Source organism: Dromiciops gliroides, chromosome 3, assembly GCF_019393635.1.
Source record: "Dromiciops gliroides isolate mDroGli1 chromosome 3, mDroGli1.pri, whole genome shotgun sequence".
NCBI classification, from domain to species: Eukaryota; Metazoa; Chordata; class Mammalia; order Microbiotheria; family Microbiotheriidae; genus Dromiciops; species Dromiciops gliroides.
In genome coordinates this window covers 47,713,162-47,733,827 of record NC_057863.1, presented here as the reverse complement: position 1 = coordinate 47,733,827, position 20,666 = coordinate 47,713,162, and the positions used below count along the sequence as shown (strand labels likewise).

Below are 20,666 nucleotides of genomic sequence, written 5' to 3'. Positions count from 1 at the left end.
ACTCAATGCAGCCCAAGAGCACAGAAATCCTGCAGTTTCCAGGTTTCCTATTTAATACACCACACTCTGGCTTTTAGAATAGTGCCTGACACATTGTAGGTGTTTAATAAATGCTTATTGACTGGCTGGCTCCTCCTGGTGGGGGCTCTCTGACTTCTCCTCTGATAAGCCCTGGTCTTGAGATGCATGAGCTCTGCAGATAGCTTTTACCTTCTAATAGGAGGTAATTATGCTCTCCCACTAACCAGGCACAACATTAACACCAGTTGTATAGTGGAAGGATCTGGGTTCAGATCCAACTTCTGATCCTACCTACATGACCTTGGTCATTATTTCACTTGACTGGGCCTTGGTTTCCCCACCTGCAAAGTGAAAGAGCTGGATTGCACAACCTCAAAGGTCTCTTTCAAGTCTGGACTATCAAAATAATGAGAAAAATAAGTTGCTACCAAAGTGCAGTGGTCCATCAGATTTGGACTGAGCAGGCCCTGGGTTCCACTCACAGCTCTACTATTCATCTGTGAGACCTTAGATGAATCATTTCGTTTTTCTCGGCCCCAGTCTCTTCATCTATAAAATAAGAGGGGAGTCTTAGGACCTTAAAGATCATCTCTTCCCCACCTTCCCCTCCCTCTTATTACATGAGGGCCCTGAGGCGCAGAGAAGGGCGGCAGTCTGCCCTGTATCACATGGGCAACATGATTCTGATCCAGGTCCTCTGACTCCAAACTCCAACGACCTCTCTCACATCCCCTCCAACCCTTAAATCTTATAAACTCAAAGGTAAAATGATTGGGAAGTCAGTGAATCAATGGGCTGACCAGCTAGGAGCTGCCTGACCTTTATGCATAGCGTCAACTAATAAAGCACCCTACTGTCTGCTTGTCATACTTAAAAGGCATGCACTCAGATGTTACACCAGATCACAAGCTAGCCTTTTGAAGAGAAGTTGGGGTTGGGCACAGAAATTGGCCCTGGGCCCTCCACATGACTGAGTGGTTTTTTCCAAACGCTCCAGCTGCCTTTGAGCAACAAACAGGGTGTGGTTGGGATTAGTTCATTAGAGAAATGGAGTCTATGACTCAGGGTCTTTCACCTGCTCTGGGCAGTTGGTGACTTATGAGCTCCCCAGAAGATAGACCTTGGGAATACCTATTCCCTTGGGAACAGGCAAAGCCCTGAAATCCCACAAGTCCAAATGACTCTGGTTTTGCTGACACCATTGAAAGCAGTTGTTCATTCCCCATGCCTTCCCCTCTTAAAAAAAAAAAAAAAAGACTAATTCTAGGGAAAGGCAGAGAACTAGTCTCAGGGTCAGGATAGACCTGGCTTCCCTTTCTCTTGCCCCCAGGGAGGCTGTTTGTCCCTGGGCATATCTCTCATTACCCAGATGACTCTCCAAAGCTGTAATTGTCAAATCTACTTTGATAGAGGGAGCTTCCTTCCTAGGAGTTCCCCATTTCAGCCAAATCACAGGTCTGGTCCAAAGCAAACAAACATACAGTAAAACTCTATGAAACTCAATCTAGAATTGTGTGTGTTCAAAGCATATTGCCTTGGGTTGGATGGGTATGATTTTGCTAATTAATATAGGGAATTTCCAGGAAGGAACACACCCTCCGTCAATACAGGTCGGCACCAGTTCTGCAGTTGATTGGTGCCTGTAGCATCAAAAGGTTAAGTAAAATATCCATGGAGCCGATAGATATCAGAGGCACTGGCCTAAAATCTTCTACTTTCTAACTGAATGAGCCTGAGCAAATCACAACATCTCTGGATCCCAGTTTACATATCTATAAAATGAGGAAGTTGGAGCAGATGACCTTGAAAGGTTCTTTGTAGCTCTAAAAAGCCAGTATTTTTGAAAGGACATGTTCTAAAATTGAGGATGCTATATTTTATGTCCTGACATAGATGCTAGGTGATTAACCTCTATTAACTGTGAATTCCCTTTTTCATCTTCTAAAATGGAGTGAGGAATATATTCTTATTTCTAGAATGGCAGAACCCCAGATGGCAACTGGGCATTTGGTAGATGGTCCTGTTAACTTTAAACTATCTGTTCTGGTTTCCTTCTTTATCATTCAACTAAAATTGCTTTCTCCAAAGTTACCAGTGATCTCTTAATTAATTTTTTTCAATCCTCATCTTTCTTGACTTCTCTGTAGCTTTGATATTGCCCATCACTCTCTTCTCATGCATTTTCTCTCCTTTCTCATGTCTGACTACTCCTTTGATGAATATTGATTCAGATCCTGCCTACTAATAGTGAATGTCCACCATGGGCCATATCGTCTCCTTCTATACTATTTCCCTTAGTTATCTCATCAGCTCCCATTAATCTTGATGCAGATAATTTTCAGATCTATTTATTTAGCCCTAACCTATCTCTTGACCTCTTGTCTCATGTCTCCACCTGCTTGTTGGATGTCTCAAACTAGATATCCCACAGACATCTGAAACTCAATATAGTCATAATTGAACTTAGTATCTTTCCTTTCAATGCCACCTCTCTTCTGAACTGCCTTGTTATTGTCACCATCTTCCCAATGGTGACTTGAAACCTGGGCGTCATCCTTGAATCCTTACTCTTCCTCACTCTACTTGTCCAATCTGTTGCCAAGTTCAGTTGTTTCTATCTTGGCAATATCTCTCTTATATGTCCCCTTTTCTCTTTTGAAATACCTGCCATCCTAGTTTAGGCTTTCATCTCAGGGACGGAGCATTTCAGTATTCTTCAGCTTGGTGTCCATGTTTCAAGTCTCTCTCCTCTCTAGTGTAACCCCGACTCATCTGTCAAGTAGATCTTTCCAAAGAGCAGATCTTCCTTATATTCTACAAGACAGTGACATTGGCCTTTTCTGCTGTTTCTTACACAAGTCACTCTATCTCACACTCCCGCCTTGTTCACCGGCTGGCCCCATCCCTGGCAGGTTCTTCTTCTTCACTTCTGTTTCCTGGCCTCAAATCCAACCTTCTGCTAGATGCCTTTCCTGCCTCTCCCTCCTTTCCCCATGAGAGTGTCTTCTCTCTGAGATTTGCCCTGTTTACACCTAGTAGTTTCCTTGTTGCCTCCTCCTTGAAGATAAGGATTATTGTTTTCTGTCTTTCTTTGTACCCTAAGAGCTTAACACATAGCCTGGTATATAGTAAGCACTTAATAAATGCTTGTTGACTTGACTAGAATTTACTATCTGCATTCCCTCCTCTGTGGCATGTGTCTCACATTTGTTTTCATTGACTTAAGAATCCATGTATTCCCTAGACAGAGTGGAACCCAGTGGCACGCCCTGCCCTCTCACTCTGAAGAGATGGTTTTTGTTTTGTTTTGTTTTTTTGGACTGGGAGTTTCACTGTGAGAGAGGCCAGACTCTCTCATCAGCATTGTTCCTCTTCCTTCACTGACGATGTTATTGAAGAGGTCACAAGACAAGAACACAATGGCTTCTTCATGCGCGGGGGTGCCATTCATTTCATGAGGCTCCCTGCAAACCAGAAATAATTTTTGTTCTAGAGTCATCAGGGACCTGAATGGTCTTTGGAAGTGATGTTAGCAGAGACAGATCTTGAACTGGAACAGATTTCTGTCCTTCAGGCTGCCTGTAAAAAGAACAACAAAATACAAAAATGATGACAAAACCCCCCAAACAGCTAGTTCTTCTCAGTGGGAGATTGGCGAGGAAAACCACCATCAGACTTTTCCTCTCTAGAAACTCATTAATTTTCATTCAAGGAAACTCCCTCAAAGAGACTACTGAATGGTATGGGGGAAGATGTGCTGGAATTGGGGAGCAGAAGAACTTCCCCCAAACTCAACCCTCTGCTATTTATTCCCTATATGAGTTTGTCTGAGTCACTCTAACTATCCAGGTCAGTTTCCTCAACTACAAAAGGAAGGGAAAAAAATTAAATTAAAAAGAAGAAGAAGAAAAAAAAAGCAGAATAAATAAATATATATTTTTTACAAAATTTAAAAAAAAAAAGGAAGAAGTTAAATTAAACGGCCCCTGAGGTCTCTTTGGACACTGACCCCATGATCCCATGGCCCCATGGAGTTGGTAACTACTGCAAGTTAATTCAAGACCTTTGGGAACATGTGCTTTGCTCCTTTTCTACATTAATATTTATATTTTTCTAAAGGTACCCATAAGTGATAACCCATTTTATCTGTAATAACTGGGATTTTTTTCTCCAGCCAAGTTTAGGGATGCAAAGTAAACCCAGGATATATGTTATAAATGGCTGAAGCTGGAAGCTATTTAACCTTAGAATCCTCATGTGAGTTCTTTAATCTGTGTGACTAAGAAAGCATCTGTTTATCATGAATTAATTTGCACACTGGTGGAAACTTTGAGTCACTAGAATTTAGGTTTAGGGATGGGAAGTGGTTTGGGACAGAAAGAGCCTGCCAAGGAATTTAAAACAGAGGTGAGCTGTGAATAGGCAATTTCCCGGCTTGGGCAAATATGAGATGCCAGGACTTTGAAGGCAGTAGGGTCCAGTTAAAAGTGGGATGCCCCTGAAGGCAGAAGAATGGATTTCCCCACTTTGCCCCTTACTACCTGGGCGACCTTGAGCAGATCAGCTCCCATATCTGGGCCTCTCTATGCACCCCTGGAAAGTAAGGGGATTGTTTGAGATGACAGCTCAGGTCACTTCTGGCTCTGAAGCTATGATTTTAGAGATGACCCCTGCTATCATGAGCACTGGCTATTTTTTTAAGGTTATAACATGGTTGGCTAACATGCATATGTATATGTATATGTACATATATACACATATAATATGCCCATATACATATGGGTATGTGTATACAAATACTATTTCATATCATATATGTGTATATATAAATGTGTGCATATGTGTACATATGTATCATGTAGATATAGATGTGTATATGTGTGTGTGTATGTGTGTATGTATGGTGCAGTGGATAGATAGCTGATCCTGGAGTCAGAAGACTCATCTTCCTGAGTTCAAATCCAGCCTCAGACACTTACTAGCTGTGTGACCCTGGGTAAGTCATTTATTTGCCTCAGTTTCCTCATCTGTAAAATGACCTGGAGAAGGAAATGACAAACTACTCCAGTATCTTTACTAAGAAAAGCCCAAATGAGGTCATGAAGAATCAGACATGACTGAAAAAGACAACAGAAAGTATCTATCTAGTTGCCTTGTGACTAATTAATATGTCTTTCTTCTTTCTTCTTCTTATTTTTTGGGCAGGGCAATGAGGGTTAAGTGACTTGCCCAGGGTCATACACCTAGTAAGTGTCAAGTGTCTAAGGCCAGATTTGAACTCAGGTCCTCCTGAATCCAGGGCCAGTGCTTTATCCACTGTGCCACCTAGCTGCCCCCTTAATATTTCTTTCAAATGAGATATCTGTAAAGTGTTTGACCTAGTGGCTGGCACATAGTAAGCACCATTTCTTTCTCATCTTGCATCTCGAATCATCTTGGTCACCTGACCACGCCAGGAGAAGAGATGACAGCATTTTAAATAACTTCTGAAAAAGCAGCAAACTTTAGCCAGGGGCTGGTTGTCTCCCAGAACACAGAAAATATTCCAATAGAAAACTTTTGGCATATTCCCCCTGGGAGCTTGATTTAGAGGGCAGCTGGGCAGCAAATAAAAGTTCCCACACTGGACAGGAGAAGAATGAAGGAAATCTGAAGAAATAAGAGCCCTGAGGGACTGTGGGGCAATGAGAACTACTGGAGAAATGGGGAGGGGAACAAAGTAAAAGAAACTGAGGCGGGAGGGGGCGGGGATGCAAACTCTTTTCTGACAAGGGGGGGGGTGGGAGCGTGGGAATCTTAGCCTAGAAAAGGAAGAACGATTAGGAAAAAAGGGAGCTTTAAAATGAGTGGAGGAGGGGAAAGGTTAAAATGTGATGAATACACTCTTTTATTTTTTTTTATACAAAGACTTGGGGTGTTTGCCACAGTACCTACTCTTGGTCCTTCTTTTCCCTAAATACTTAAACACCCAACTCTAAACCCATCTATGCTGAGCCATTCTGCATGACTCTGGTCAATATCTTCCCATAAGTTCATCATGGGTGGGGGGTGTTGGACCCCTTCTTCCTCCAATAATACTGTTTTGTTTTGGATTTACTGCTTCGATCCGTCTCCCTCTTTGTTTTTCTTCCTTGGTGGCTTCTCTACAGTCTTCTCTTAACTTTGCGAAAGCTCCTTTCTCGATGCTAAGACACAGCTAGGAGGATATAGAGGGACAGTCGCATTCGGTGCCTCTTTCATTGGTCCCAGGATAACTCCATTAAGGCAACTCTCACTCAGGCTGCGGACATGCAGGTTCCCCATCACAGTTAACACTGTCCTCTGAGCTAAAGGAGTTTCTGAGGAAGCTTGGAAATACTATACAAATGGGAAACACCATATAAACAGTGAAAGAAGGTTTCTTTTCTACATTTGCTTTCCTTTTTAAAAACAAAAACAAAAACATTGCAGGATGCTTTCTCATTAAAACAAAAGTACATGCAAATGTGTGCAGTAAGTATCAGAATGTCATTTCTATCCAAGGGATGTTTGTTAAAGGTATCACTCAGTTTTGCGCCCTGGTAGGCTAAGGAGCCGTCTCCACTTATTCCAGTGAAAATCCCCTAGAACGCAGGCTTAAGTTTCTCTTGTGTTGGATGAGTCCTGACATCACCAAGTTCAGGCCTTGCCACAGCGCAGACATACCAGTCTCTATACAAATTTATAAAAGTAAAGTATACGCAATATGATACAAACACTAATACAAAGTTTTACAAATTAATAAAAATGGAACATAAATTACAGTGAAATTCAGGAAGCTTTTTGGCCTTTCATCTGGAATGCTTCTTCTAGCAGTCATATTGCTATAAAGGAAAGAGAAAAAGAATAGACAAAATTACCAACAGAGGCAGGCCTGAACATTTTGAACATTTTAAATTACTGTGTCCTCTCCATTAGAGGAACAACGTGGCATAGCAGGTAGAGAGCTGAAGTGGAAGCCAGGAATTCTTTAGTCCAAGTCTTGCCCCTCACTCACATTGGCTCTGTAACCCTGGGCAAATCACTCCCCCTCTAATTGCTCTGGGGCACCCTCTAGGACTTCTCTGTAGAGAAGGTACTGATCTTCTTTGGGAGAGGAAATTGTCTTATTCTGGAGTGCCCTCCATTTTTTTTTTTTTTTGGTGGGGCAATGAGGGTTAAATGACTTGCCCAGGGTCACACAGCTAGTAAGTGTCAAGTGTCTGAGGCCAGAGTTGAACTCAGGTCTTCCTGAATCCAGGGCCAGTGCTTTATCCACTGCGCCACCTAGCTGCCCCTAGTGCCCTCCATTTATGAAATCTCAGGTCTTCCCATTATCTCAATGAGGCCTCCCTACTCTGAGGTATCACCATGGCATGGAGGTGCCCCAGCTGGAAGAGCATGATCTCTGCTTTATAAATGTCAAGTATGGTGTCAGTGATGGGCTCTATTTCTATGGTCCAAGGATCAGCCTAGCTGAGTTCAAAGAAGCCCATCCACCATGGGAGTAATGAGTTCTTGGCCAAAGATACTCTCAAAGACCAACAGCTAAGCGGAGAAAGTATCCACACCAATGAAATCACAGATGCCTAGAGTTACTACCCAAAGCAGACCTATATATAAAAAGTCTTCTCACACTGCAGGACATTTGCAAAAAGGAAATAACTAGTCACCAAGTTTAAAGAAAGATTCCTTGTAAACAATGCCCAAGGCTTAAAAAAATATTTATTAAATGTTTCATAATAAAACCATCCAGCAGAGGTCCTGAGGGAAAATGACAAAAAAAAAAAAAAATAAGGCTCACAGGAATGGAAAGTTACTGATGTGCATCTGCGTGAGCAAAAGTTCTCTTTGAAATGTATGATGAATTTATAATCAAAGGATTTCATAAGAAAAAAGAGAACATTTATAAAATCATAGATCTGTTCAGTGAGTTAGCCACAGGACAGGAGACCTTGAATGTAAACCTCTTGGCCAATAGGTATTCTCTCACCCGTGCTAGAATCCCTTCCTTTATAGCATTGATTTAGCACTGGAATGGATCCCAGAACTCACCCAGTCCAACTCTAGCATCTTACAGATAAGGAAACTGAAGCTCAAAGAGCTTGTGATTTGCCCAAGGTCACAAATCAGTTGCGGAGCTAGAGCCTGAACTCGAGTCTTCTTAAACTCAAGTTCATTGAATTAATTATAATTGTTCACATCACTTTGTACATTTAACTTTTCCCAATACCCCAAGCTCCCAGGGCCTTCCTCCCTGCTCTTCATCAACAACCTCAATTGTGGGGGCAGTTAAGTGGTGCAGGGGATAAAGTACCAGCCCTGGATTCAAGAGGACCTGAGTTCAAATCTGACCTCAGACACGACACTAGCTCTGTGACCCTGGGCAAGTCACTTAACCCTCATTGCCCCACAAAAACAAAACAAAACAGAACAAAAAAACTCGCTTGTGTCTCTTTTTCATATATCCATAACTTTATTATATATTATCATATAATATATATTATGTGGTGAGATTTTATATCTCTATATATTCACACATTATCCCACCTTTGCACTCATCCCCTTGGAAGCATCTTGAGAGGAGAGACTATTTTAGCTTTGTTTTTGCATCTCCAGAACTCAGCATAGTGCCTGGCACATGTTAGATATTTAATAAATACTGTTGATTGATTAATTATTTCAAAGCTTGAAAAGATCCATGATTTCATAGATATGGGTCATCCCTCCTGGAGACCTTTGAGTAGATAGTCTTCTTAAAAGGCTCTAACCAAAACAAATCATCACTTGGTGGCTAGACCTGGTAATGAACTTCTCCAAATTTAGCCAGTACCAAAGATTCAAGCATCCTTTCTCAACTTATACTCCTGGAAAATTTTCATAGAAAACCCTCTAGGAAATCAGACTCTCACCCCACCTCTTCAACCAAATTTTGTTCTCATGTTGTCCCCAGTGATTTGCGAGGATGCTTTTCTCTTCTTCCTAGCAAGGGTTGAATTTTATGGCAAGGGTGGGCTTTTAGGTCTGGGGGGGGGTTGATCTTCCTTTTAAAGAAAGAAGGAATTTCATAGAGGGGAAATATCTTTGTCTTAGGGCTGGATGTTCACCTGGCTTTAGAAGAATTTATGCTTTTCCAGAGGAGAGATGTGCTGTTTACCTGATCTTGTTACCCAGATAGCAAAGTCAACAGAAAGAAAACAAATCTCCAGACTGAACATTAACCCGTGTTTGCTGGGTTGAATTTGGATACCAGACCCAGAACAATAGAACAACATTATGCAAGAGGGTGGGGAGATTGCAGATATTTTTTTCTGAGCTGAATGGTTGAATATTTGTCCCCTAAACCGTACCCTCAGGAAACAAGTGCTTCCTGGTTTTCATGGAGGTTTGTTATGAGTCTAACAGAGCTAGATGCACAAGGTTGAGCATGCCCCTCACGTACAGTGGCTCTCTAGTGGCCCAGGTGTTCCTTGTATTCTCTGCATTATCTTTTCCCTGTTCCATAATGAAGGATACCTGGAATGCCCCATAGCTAGTCTCAAAAGGAGACTGGCAAGAGCCCATTTCCTTATTTGTGTCTCTTCAGCCCTACCAGGTAAATTCAAAGTGCTGGTAGACTAAGGTTGGTGGGGGAAGGCTTGACCTTACAGGTGCTGTGTTCTAATGAACATTTTGCCACCTGTAAGACTAATTTATAGCCTAAAGCTCCCTGAGGAAAAGAGACTGTTAGGGGCGGTGTTATAACTAGTCATCCTAGCACCAGAGAAAGCACTCTAAACCAGGAATGCTTTCCTCAAATCAGCTTTTTAAGACAAATTCACTTGAGAACAAATAAGATAATATTAATAACAGCTCATACTCATATGGACTTTAAAATTTGCAAAGTGCTTTCGCACAGATTCTCTGATTTGGCAGTGCATGGAAATGCTATTTACATATTTTTATTATTTATTTTTGTTGTTGTAATGAGTTTTTATTATACAGGAGCCCCCACCCCCCCCAGCTGATAATGCTTGTTTGCTTCTGTTTCTCCAATAACAAAAACAGTATTGCATTGCAATAAGTGGACAGAGCTCTGGCCCAATGAGGGGTCATTCATTAGCAGCCTCTTACCTGTTGGCGGGAACAGCAAAAGCCACATATGCCTCCAACTACACCATTTATTACTTGAATGAGACACAAGATGAATTCGATTCCTCCAAGTGCTAAGAGGATGGAAAACAGGGTCACGTTCCACTGCACGACATTCTTGGGTTCAATGCAGTCAGACCATTGGGAGGGGTCAAGAAGATAACTGTTGTTGGCAAGAATGGAAATGTATTAGTGTTGTTATGCAGAAAGACTTCTTTCCTTTTCAACTAGAAATATCAAAGCCTCTGATGCAGGCCATTGGTCAATCTTATTGTTTCCATAAAGTAATGATATTAACACCACCTGTGTTGGACTTAAAAAGCTGAATCTATAACCCTCTAAAGTCCAGCATTCTAAGAGTGCCACGATTCCTTTCAGATCTAAACCTATGATTCCAAGTTCTTATTTCTTTAGAAGGACAAGGAATGTTCTCTCTAAAATGACAAACACATGTGAGATAATAACAAACAACTTGATTCCAAAGAAGAAATGAAAAAAAAAGTACCTCTTTCCTTACAGAGGTTAGATATTATGGGTTGGAAACACTACAAACCCTGTGAAACAAGGTTGATAGATTGGTTAGTTGTGCTGAATTAATTTCTTGTTTCTTTTATAATTGTTATGGGGGAAGGAATATATTCAGAAATGAAGGTGATCAGGGGCAGCTAGGTGGCGCAGTAGATAGAGCACCAGCCCGGGAGTCAGGAGGACCTGAGTTCAAATCCTGCCTCAGACACTTGACATTTACTAGCTGTGTGACCCTGGGCAAGTCACTTTAACCCCAATTGTCTCACCAAAAAAAAAAAAAAGAAGAAATGAAGGTGATCTAAAAATAGAAGATTGATACCATTTTATTTTAAATAATGTGAATATTAATATAAATTAATAGAATATATAATATTATATATTATAATAGGCACTATTATTACTTATATTAAATACACACCATTATATTAACATATAATAATTACTATATGCATAATATGTAAGATCCAAATTTAACCTACAACCAAGCCCTACAGCTATTTATCATATTCATGATGATCATGATTATTTTCATTTTCTTTTTTCTTAAATATCATTTTGGGATGAAATTAAAATATTAAAACCAAAAGCTGTTCCTGCCTATTCAGTGCAACACCAAGAGTAAGCAGCTACGGTTTGGCTCCCACAGTGGATCTGCCATCTTGCAGGAGATCATCAGGATCTATAGGAGAACACTTGGGGAAGGTCAAAAAGTGATCTCACTGGAAGGCTCCCTAAGGCTAATCACCACAAAAATGTCACCAGACAACTGCAAAGAGCACCTAAGCTGTGAGGACGCCACCTGAAGTGACACTCGTATTCACAGTAGTGCTACTTGAAAGGGGGCTTGGCATGTCTGAAGAGCGTTTCTCTCCTGTAGTTATATTTCTGCCACCTGAGCTCTCACTCTATGAGGATCAATGGGAGGAAGTGGGGATAGTTAGCCAGAAGAGAAGGGGGAGACGTCGGATGATTATCTTCAAGTATCTAAAAGCCTGTTATGGGAAAGAGGTATCAGCTTTGTTTTGCTTGGCCTCAGAAGGCAGGACTAGAGGCTGGCTTTAGATTGACTTGAGTTTTTCCTTTCTGGAGTTTTTTGAACAAAGGCTAGATTAATCATCAGATGAGTTTTTCATACACCAGATTCTCAGTCAGGTGTAGATTGAACCAGTGGTCCCTTCCAACTCTGACAAATGAGAAAGTATGTAGACCTGACTAATGTGGAAATGTTTTGCATGACTGCACATGTATAACTTATATTGAATTGCTTGAGTTCTTAAGGGGGATGGGGAGGGAGAGAAGAAGAGAATTTGGAACACAAAGTTTTCAAAATTGATGTTAAAATTTGTTTTTACATATAACTTGGAAAAATTCTAAATAAATAAATAGATAGATAAGGAAATTATTTTTTTCAAAAAAAAAAAAGAAAGTATGTGGGCAAGGGAGTCAGAAGATCTGGGTTTGAGTTCTCTCCTCTAAAACTGGCTACACATATGAATTTACACAAGTCACTCAACCTTTCTAGGCTTCCCTTTCCTTTTATGTATAATGCAGAGTTAGAACTAGGTGACCTTTGAGATCCTGTCTGGCCTTAGATCTCTGGTCCTGTGGTCAATACAGAGACCAATTAGCAATATGGGGGCTTGTGCTGAAAAAAAAATAATGTTTTTCTTAGGGTTATATTAAAATCAGTTCATATTTCCCAAATACACACTAGTGGATATTAGTGAAAGAAGCAGACTAGGAGAAGACCAAGATCTTGGGGTAAGTGGGTTATGATTTAAATTTTGATGTGGATATGGTTCAGGTGGTGAGTTTGGTACAAATAAAAAACAATGCTTGTTCTAACATCCAAAAGAGGCAGTTAGGTGGCTTTGTGGGTAGAATGGAAGTTTAGGACCAGGAAGAATTAAGTTCAAATTCTGCCTCAGTTTTCTCATCTGCAAAATGGGGATAATAATAGCACCTGCCTCTCAAGATTACTGTAAGGATCATTTGAGTTCACAGGTAAAGAGCTTTGCAAACCTTAAAATGCTAGATATTAATTCTCTCTCTGTGTCTCTGTCTCTCTCTCTGTGTCTCTGTCTCTGTCTCTATCTCTCTGTCTCTGTCTCTGTCTCTCTCTGTGTCTCTGTCTCTGTCTCTCTGTCTGTTTCTGTCTGTCTCTGTCTCTCTCTGTGTCTCTGTCTCTGTCTCTATCTCTGTCTCTCTCTGTCTCTGTCTCTCTGTCTCTCTTTCTCTCTGTCTCTCTGTCTCTATCTCTGTCTCTCTGTCTCTCTGATCTCTATTTCTCTCTCCCTCTCTATCTCTGTCACGATTTCCCTCTCTTCTTCCTTCTTTCTTCCTACCTCCATCTCCACATATACACACAAATATGCAGATACATGACTATACATATGTGCACATGCCCATATATAAAATCAGAAAGTTGTTTAGTGTCCATATCAATGTTATAAGCTCAGATTTCCCTCTATTAAACACTGGCATGTCTTATGAATGCATCTCTGTGCATGTTGGCAAATAAGTTTCAGAACCACTCAACTTTTGGCCCAACAATTCAGCTAAGTTTAGACTTGGGTCACATGTGATCTGTTTTATGAAGGGCCAGTTAGTTAAGAGTCACCAATTCTCATAGATTTCTACTTAGGAGATTACATGGAATAATGTGGTGGTTCTCAAACTTTTTGGCCTTAGGACAACTTTTCATTCTTAAAAATTATTAAGTGCCCCCACCAAAAGCTTTTATTTACATGAGCCACAATTATTTGTTATATTTGAATATATATCTATTATATAATTATATAACTATTTGCTTTATTAGGAATTTAAATGCCTTAGTATTATTAGGGCAGCTAGGTGGTAGAGTAGAAAGAGAACTGAGCAAGGGTCAGGAAGTGAGTTCAAATTCAGTCTCAGACACTTACCAGCTGTATAACACTGGACAAGTCACTTAACTCTGTTTGCCTCAGTTTCCTCATCTGTCAGATGAGCTGGAGAAGGAAATGGCAAACCACTCTAGTATCTTTGTCAAGAAAGCCCCAAATGGGATCACAAAGAGTCAGACATGATTCTCAGGGAACTTTCTATGGGTCCCCAGATCACATTTTGAGAAATGCTGCTACAGTGGGGAAAAGGGCAGCATTTGGAGCCTGAATCCAAATTTCAGCATTGCTATTTACTCCCTGTTTGAAATTTGGCTAGTCTCTTAACAGTTTTGTTTGTTTGTTTGTTTTGCTTTTTTTTTTTTTTTTTAGGGAGGCAGTTGGGGCTAAGTGACTTGCCCAGGGTCACACAGCTAATAAGTGTTAAGTGTCTGAGGCTGGACTTGAACTCAGGTACTCCTGACTCCAGGGCTGGTGCTCCATCCACTGTGCCACCTAGCTGCCCCTTTTTTGCTCTTTTGTTTGTTTGTTTGTTTGTTTGTTTGTTTTGTGGGGCAATGAGGGTTAAGAGACTTGCCCAGGGCCACATAGCTAGTAAGTGTCAAGTGTCTTAGGTCGGATTTGAATTCAGGACCTTCTGAATCCAGGGCCAGTGCTCTATCCACTGCGCCACCTAGCTGCCCCCTCTGAACAGTTTTTTAATCTGTAGAATGCTCAAGGAAATCTATCAAAGCATTGTTTGACTTGGCTAAGTGGGGTCAAAAGGAGACCATTCATCCCTACACTCCTATTGCAATAACTTCATTTCTTAGTGATAGGTATAGTTCTTTATTCTTATGCATGCATATAACAGGTCTCTTGCTTGGACAGTCAGATGTTCTGAATGAGAAATTAACAGGAGCCACTGTATGGATTATTTCAAAAAGACAAAATGAAGGTGGTGATGGAATGCTGGAATTGGCATCCGGAAAGTTCATAAGCTGCCTTTGACATTTCCCGGCTGTGTGACCATTGTGTAAATCACTTAACTCCTTTGAAGCTCAGTTCCTATAAAGCGAGGGCAATAATACCTGGAGGGACCCTTCATCCATCAAGCAGTTATGAGGCTCAATTGGGGTAATGTATGTAAAACACTTGGCAAACTTTATGGTGCAATATAAATTAATATTAATCTTCAGGGACTAATTGAATGTCATATGATCCAGCTCTTTAAATGCTAACTACTAGTTTTGGGTGCACAACGAGGCTGTATTGGCTATAAGCTAACAGTGGGAATAACTTGTTATGCATGTATGAGACCTGCCAAATATCCAGTTGGCAATGGTAGGAAGGAGTCAAATCTAGTACAATTATACCTTCCTGAGTTCATAGACATCTCCCCCTGGCCCTCCAAAATAGAAGGTTGAAATTTCTAAAATGAATTCAGAAGGGATTAAAGGATACTGGACCAAGGGCAAGCCTTGAATGACTCCATGCCAAAGGGAAAATGTTCTCTAGCTATCACCTGTGTCTCAACATCTACACTATTCCCTAGTGTCCTGACTTCTCTCGATAATAACTCATATGTATATATTGATTAAAGGTTTTACAAATCACTTTCCTCATAAAAGTCTTGTTAGGCATATACTTAGCAAGATTATTACCCCCTCATTTTGCACATGAAGAAAATGAGAATGAGAGGTTAAGTTACTGGTTCAGAGACATATAGCAATTAAGTATTACATCTAGAATTCGAACCCAAATCTCTTGACTGAAAGTCCACTGCTCTTTCCACTGTACTATGGTGTGACCCTGACAAGATGTAGGTGCTAAAATATATTGGTAAGAACCCCTTAATAGGGGCAGCTAGGTGGTGCAGTGGATAGAGCACTGGCTCTGGATTCAGGAGTACCTGAGTTCAAATCTGGCCTCAGACACTTGACACTTACTAGCTGTGTGACCCTGGGAAAGTCACTTAACCCCAATTGCCTCACTTTAAAAAAAAAAGAACCCCTTAATTACACTGCTGTTGGGACCATATATGTTTATTATAACTTAACTATAACATACACATGTTTAAAAATGTAAATGTATCTTTATGAATACGTACACAATGCTATATATGTATGTGCATTGTATCTATGTATATTTGTATGTATGTGTGTATACACACACATATACATATATATACATATAATACACATTGTTGTTCAGTTGTGTCCAACTCTCTGTGACCCCATTTGGGGTTTTCTTGGCAGAGATACTGGAATGGTTTCCCATTTCCTTCTCCAGTTCATTTTACACATGAGGAAACTGAGGCAAATTGAATTAAGTGACTTGCCCAGTGTTACATAACTAAGTGTCTGAGACCAGATTGGAACTCAGGAAGATGAGTCTTCCTGACTCCAGGGCCAGTATTGAATCCACTGTACCACCTAGCTGAGGATTATACATAAGTAATATTACATACAAATGTGTCTAACATGCATACATATAGGCATATGCACACATGTGTGTATATGTATCTGTATGCATGTATATATATACACATGCAGGATGTCCCAAAAGTTTTAGTGTAATTTTTGTGTGTGTGTGTGTGAGGCAATTGGGGTTAAGTGACTTGCCCAGAGTCACACAGCTAGTAAGTGTTAAGTGTCTGAGGCCAGATTTGAACGCAGGTCCTCCTGAATCCAGGGCCGGTATTCTATCCACTACGCCACCTAGCTGCCCCTTAGTGTAGTTTTAAGCTTAAAACTGCACTAAGACTTCAGGGACCCCATTTATCTTAGCTTTACTACATGTTGACCTGTGATATAACTAAATTCGTGTAATAACCATTAACACTTAATAACATCGTCTTTCACAATAGTGAAATATGCTTATATTTCTTTTTTTAAAAAAATCCTTGGTATTTGATCTACTCAGTCAGGCAGAATGATTTAGCAGAAAGCATTCTGGCCTTATATTCCAAGGACCTAGTTCAAACCCCTGTTCTTCAACTGTCTGACCTTGGGCAAATCACTTAATCTTGCTGTACTTCAGTTTTCCAATCTGCAAAATGAGGGAGTTAGAGGAAATGACCTCTAGAGTCCCTTCTAGTTATCCATCCCAGGTTGCTAAAAAGAAAAATTAAGTTTCTTTTCATGCATACTGATAAAAGGGCTTTGCCAATTGCATAAAACACTACATACTCTCCATTGGTGTGGGCAAAGGTGTAGTTCCACTGGCCATATAGATCACGACATTGGGGACCTTCCGCTAAGCCAAGAGCCGCAACGATGATGCAGTAACCAGATCCTGCAAGTCCGATGAGAGCCGCCAGCACCGAGGAGAGCATCTGGAGAAGAAATTGCGGCTTAGAAATGACCGTGGGGTCCATCAGTGGGTCAGGGTGAGGGGGCCAGGAAGAAAAAACCTACCGCACAGCTTTTCCCACAGTTCTCGTGGCCACAGCATCCACAGCAGTCTTCCTCTTCCAGTCCAATAAATACAAAAGCAGGGAGGAGCATCTAGTTAGGAAACAGGCCAATCAGATATTAGTTTCTTCTCACAAGGCCTCTTGTTGGTTAATTTAAATGCAATACAAGGACCTTTTATTCTTCCTTGTTCCTAAAGGCTGTAATTGCTAATGGCCAGGGAGAGTGGGAGCTGCCCAGCTGTGGTTTGGGGACCCGCTGGGGGCGGAGGGGGCCTTGAATGAGCTCACGCAATATTGTGAGATTCTGAACGGGAAAAAAACTCTCTAAGGAAGATGAATTTTCATTCATTTAAATAGGGTTAAATGCCACAAAGTACTCTACTCTGGGAGAGAGAAGAGAGCAGGTGGGAGCTGGGAAGGGAGCCAAACTCCAAAGTTGGGAAACACAAACTCAGCCATGGGCAAGTATGGGACTCTAGTTGTTGAGTATTTCAAAAATCGCAACAATGGCTAACATCACTTTTGCTAGATAATTAAAACCTCCTAGACTGGGTGAAGAGTTCTGGTACCAATTTTTTATGATGTCTAGGTACTGGAAAAATATTTAGAAAAATATCATTTTGGTTTTAAGGTTCCCAATATGGCAGCCCTCTAGACAAGGGCTAGAGAAACAGCCTCAGAGCCAGGAAGACCTTAGTTCAAGGTCTACTTCTGACACAAATGGCTGTGTGACCCTTTGCAAGTCACTTAACCTCTTATTTCTCTAGGTCTCAAAATTTCAAAGATGTCAACGTGCTAGTATCTAGTAAAGGGAGTTTCCTCACTTAAATGTTCCCCATACTAATTCATAGGCACAGGCCCTAACCATGTACCTGATATAGGAAATATTTAGGAGATCAATGGAGAACCTTAAAAAAACTTATGAAACCAATTTAATTCCTCTGCATTCAGCACATACTTCTGGAGAACAGATGACGAAATCTCCTGCCTTCCTCATAGTGGAAAAGTGGGGAAAACTGTTTTCACAACCAGTTGCTATATCAATTAGTCTGGATGAATTGCTTTTCCTTGCTACAAGGGAGGGTTCTAAGCGGGAAGAGGTGAAGTAATAAGAGGAAATGATTGCCATAAAAGAAATAAGTCATCAGTAAAATATCTCTCATTTATCAAATGCCTTCTGTGAGCCAGACTGCAAGAATAAAAACAGTCAGTCAGTCAATCAATCAAAGAGCATTTATCAAGTGCTTACTGTATGCAAGGCATTGTATTGTGCTAAGTGCTGAAGATCCAAAGATGAAAAGTGCCTGCCTTCAAGGAGCTTACATTCTATAAGGGGGGGAGGGGGTGGGAGGCATGCAAATAACAAGGAACACACAAGATATATACTGAGTAGAGGGAAGGAATTCTCAAACTCTGTGTGTGTGTGTGTGTGTGTGTGTGTGTGTGTAGGGTGGGGCAGGAAAGGCAAAACAAAACTGTTTGCCCCTTAAGGAGATTATGTGCAGGGAGGCAGACAATCATAGAGAGAAGGACAAGTACAAGTACACAGATGTTATAATATAAGGCAAGGAGTAAAAGAGGCAATTTAAATTCAAAGCTAGTTTAGCCAAATCTCAGAATCACAGATCTCTGATTGGAAGGAGCCTCAAAAGCCCACCCATTTTGTAGATGAGAATACTAAGGTCTGAGGAAGTTAAAAATGACTTGCTTAAAGTCACACAGAAAATAAGAGACACAGCTGGGGTTTGAACCTAAGTTTTCTGCCTCCAGATTCAAGGTTCTTTCCACTGGACACAATATATTATTAGGATGAAAGATTAAAAAAATATATGGGTGTTGGTGTATGTATATACACACACGCACACATGCAATATACACGTGTGTATACACGGCCATACGTACATGTGTCTGCATAGATATACATGTGTGTATACTTAGATACACGTGTGTTTCTATATACATATTTCTCTACACACATATACATATACACATACACATATACATACATACACATACACATACACACACATATACATATATATACATATAGATATACATATAGATATACATATAGATATAGATATACATATACATATACATATACATATACATATACATATACATATACTCTTCACCTAACCAATAATCAGTAAGCTCATATGCTTATAAGGCCCCATTTCTGTAAGGAATTAATTTTGTAACATCCATTCCCAGTGTGAGTAAAGGTGTGAACCCAAGCTGAGTCACATTCTTTCCATGGCAGGGCTTAAGCTAACATTGAAGTTTCCAAAACTGGCATTCCAACACCTTCCAGTTAATTTACACACACACACACACACACACACACACACACACACACACACACACACACACACACACACCAGCCTTGGAAAAAACAGCACATTCCAATCTTGGCTCCAGACACTGCTCTAAGGTCCCACACAGCCTGTGGGGCTCTTCCTATAAACCACACCCCACTCATATCCGTCCTCATTAACTTGTTATCCTGAAACACCACAATTCCAGGCAATAGAGCCCATAATTATGTCTCTTATTCTTAACAGAATAAACAGCAGTCAGCTTACCCTGAAAAGTTAAAAAAACAAAACAAAACAGTGGAGAGAACTGGCCAACCCCCTCCCAGGTCCTCAGGCCAAAAGTTAAATGCTATCCTGTCCTGGAAACTCTAGATTGCAGACAATCTGATTTTCGGGCCACATTCCTATTTCCTAGCCCTGAAAGCTAAGACAGTTTCAATTCTTTGCTTCGTATCGAGGTGACACTGAAGATTTGAAAAGGCAGGAGCAGTCCAGGGGAGAGCTAGCTGATGGTGTAAAAGGACACCCCAGAAATTCCACGGCCAGTACCCCACACAAAGCAGCCTTCTTAGCATCATCTTTTTTTAGAGACTCTGAAAGGAGTTTTTGAGCTGAACTCTAGAAAACAACAACTTTGAATGAAAACTGAGGCTCTGGAAACATCACCCCAAAGTGAGGTGTAGCTGAAAGTAGCAAATCGACCTCCATTCTACTTACCAGCAGCCCCCCGCCTACAATTCCCGAGAAGAACCAGACGAAGCGACTCAGGTGGTTTTCACTGGCATATTTTGTCTCCCCATTGGGAAAATACAGCAGAATGTTGGCCACGATACAGAGGACGGCGAGGCCCACCAGGGAGTGCCCAATGCACCGGGCACACTTGCCGTAACACATGTTGCCTGCTGGGCCAGGTGACCTGTCCTTAGGCTGGAGCTTCCCCCACACACACACCAAAATCAGAGGAGACAGTAACTGGCTGAGGACAAGGCAAATAAAACCCCACAGCCCAGGTCTGCAAAAGTTCTTAAATAGACACCCAGCTCTTAGTCACTGGGTGGGTGAGGGTTTCATGCTTTCATTGGTCCTGATTGCAGCTTCTACTAGGGGAAGAGGAGGGAAAACAGCAGAAAGAGGAGGAGATGGCAATGGCCCGCCCTTCCCATGAAACGGTTGTGGACAAATGAAACCAGGGGCGGGGATGTGAGAAGGAGCGAGGCTTCAGGACCGAGACGTCATAAGGGAAACTGCAAGGGAATATGATTAATCTTCAACAATGGGTCCAAACATGGGACCTTGTAAAGAAAGCCCTGATTGGAGTTAAGAGTCCTTAGCAACTTCTAACGGGCAGAGGTTTACAAAGAAAAACAAATTAGCCTTTTAAAAAGCTGCCCTCGG

The 20,666-nt window shown here is 41.1% G+C and overlaps 1 protein-coding gene across 1 annotated transcript; it reads right to left on the bottom strand.

Moving 5' to 3' along the window:
• Window positions 1-5,884: 5,884 nt before the first annotated feature.
• TM4SF1 (transmembrane 4 L six family member 1) lies at window positions 5,885-20,377 on the bottom strand. The gene is made up of 5 exons (XM_043997382.1): window positions 19,989-20,377; window positions 16,955-17,044; window positions 16,727-16,872; window positions 10,132-10,312; window positions 5,885-6,863 (listed from the first exon to the last, which is right to left on the bottom strand). The coding sequence occupies exons 1-5, from the start codon at window positions 20,163-20,165 to the stop codon at window positions 6,849-6,851; spliced, it is 609 nt and encodes a 202-aa protein (XP_043853317.1). The 5' UTR covers window positions 20,166-20,377; the 3' UTR covers window positions 5,885-6,848.
• Between the last annotated feature and the right edge of the window lie 289 nt (window positions 20,378-20,666).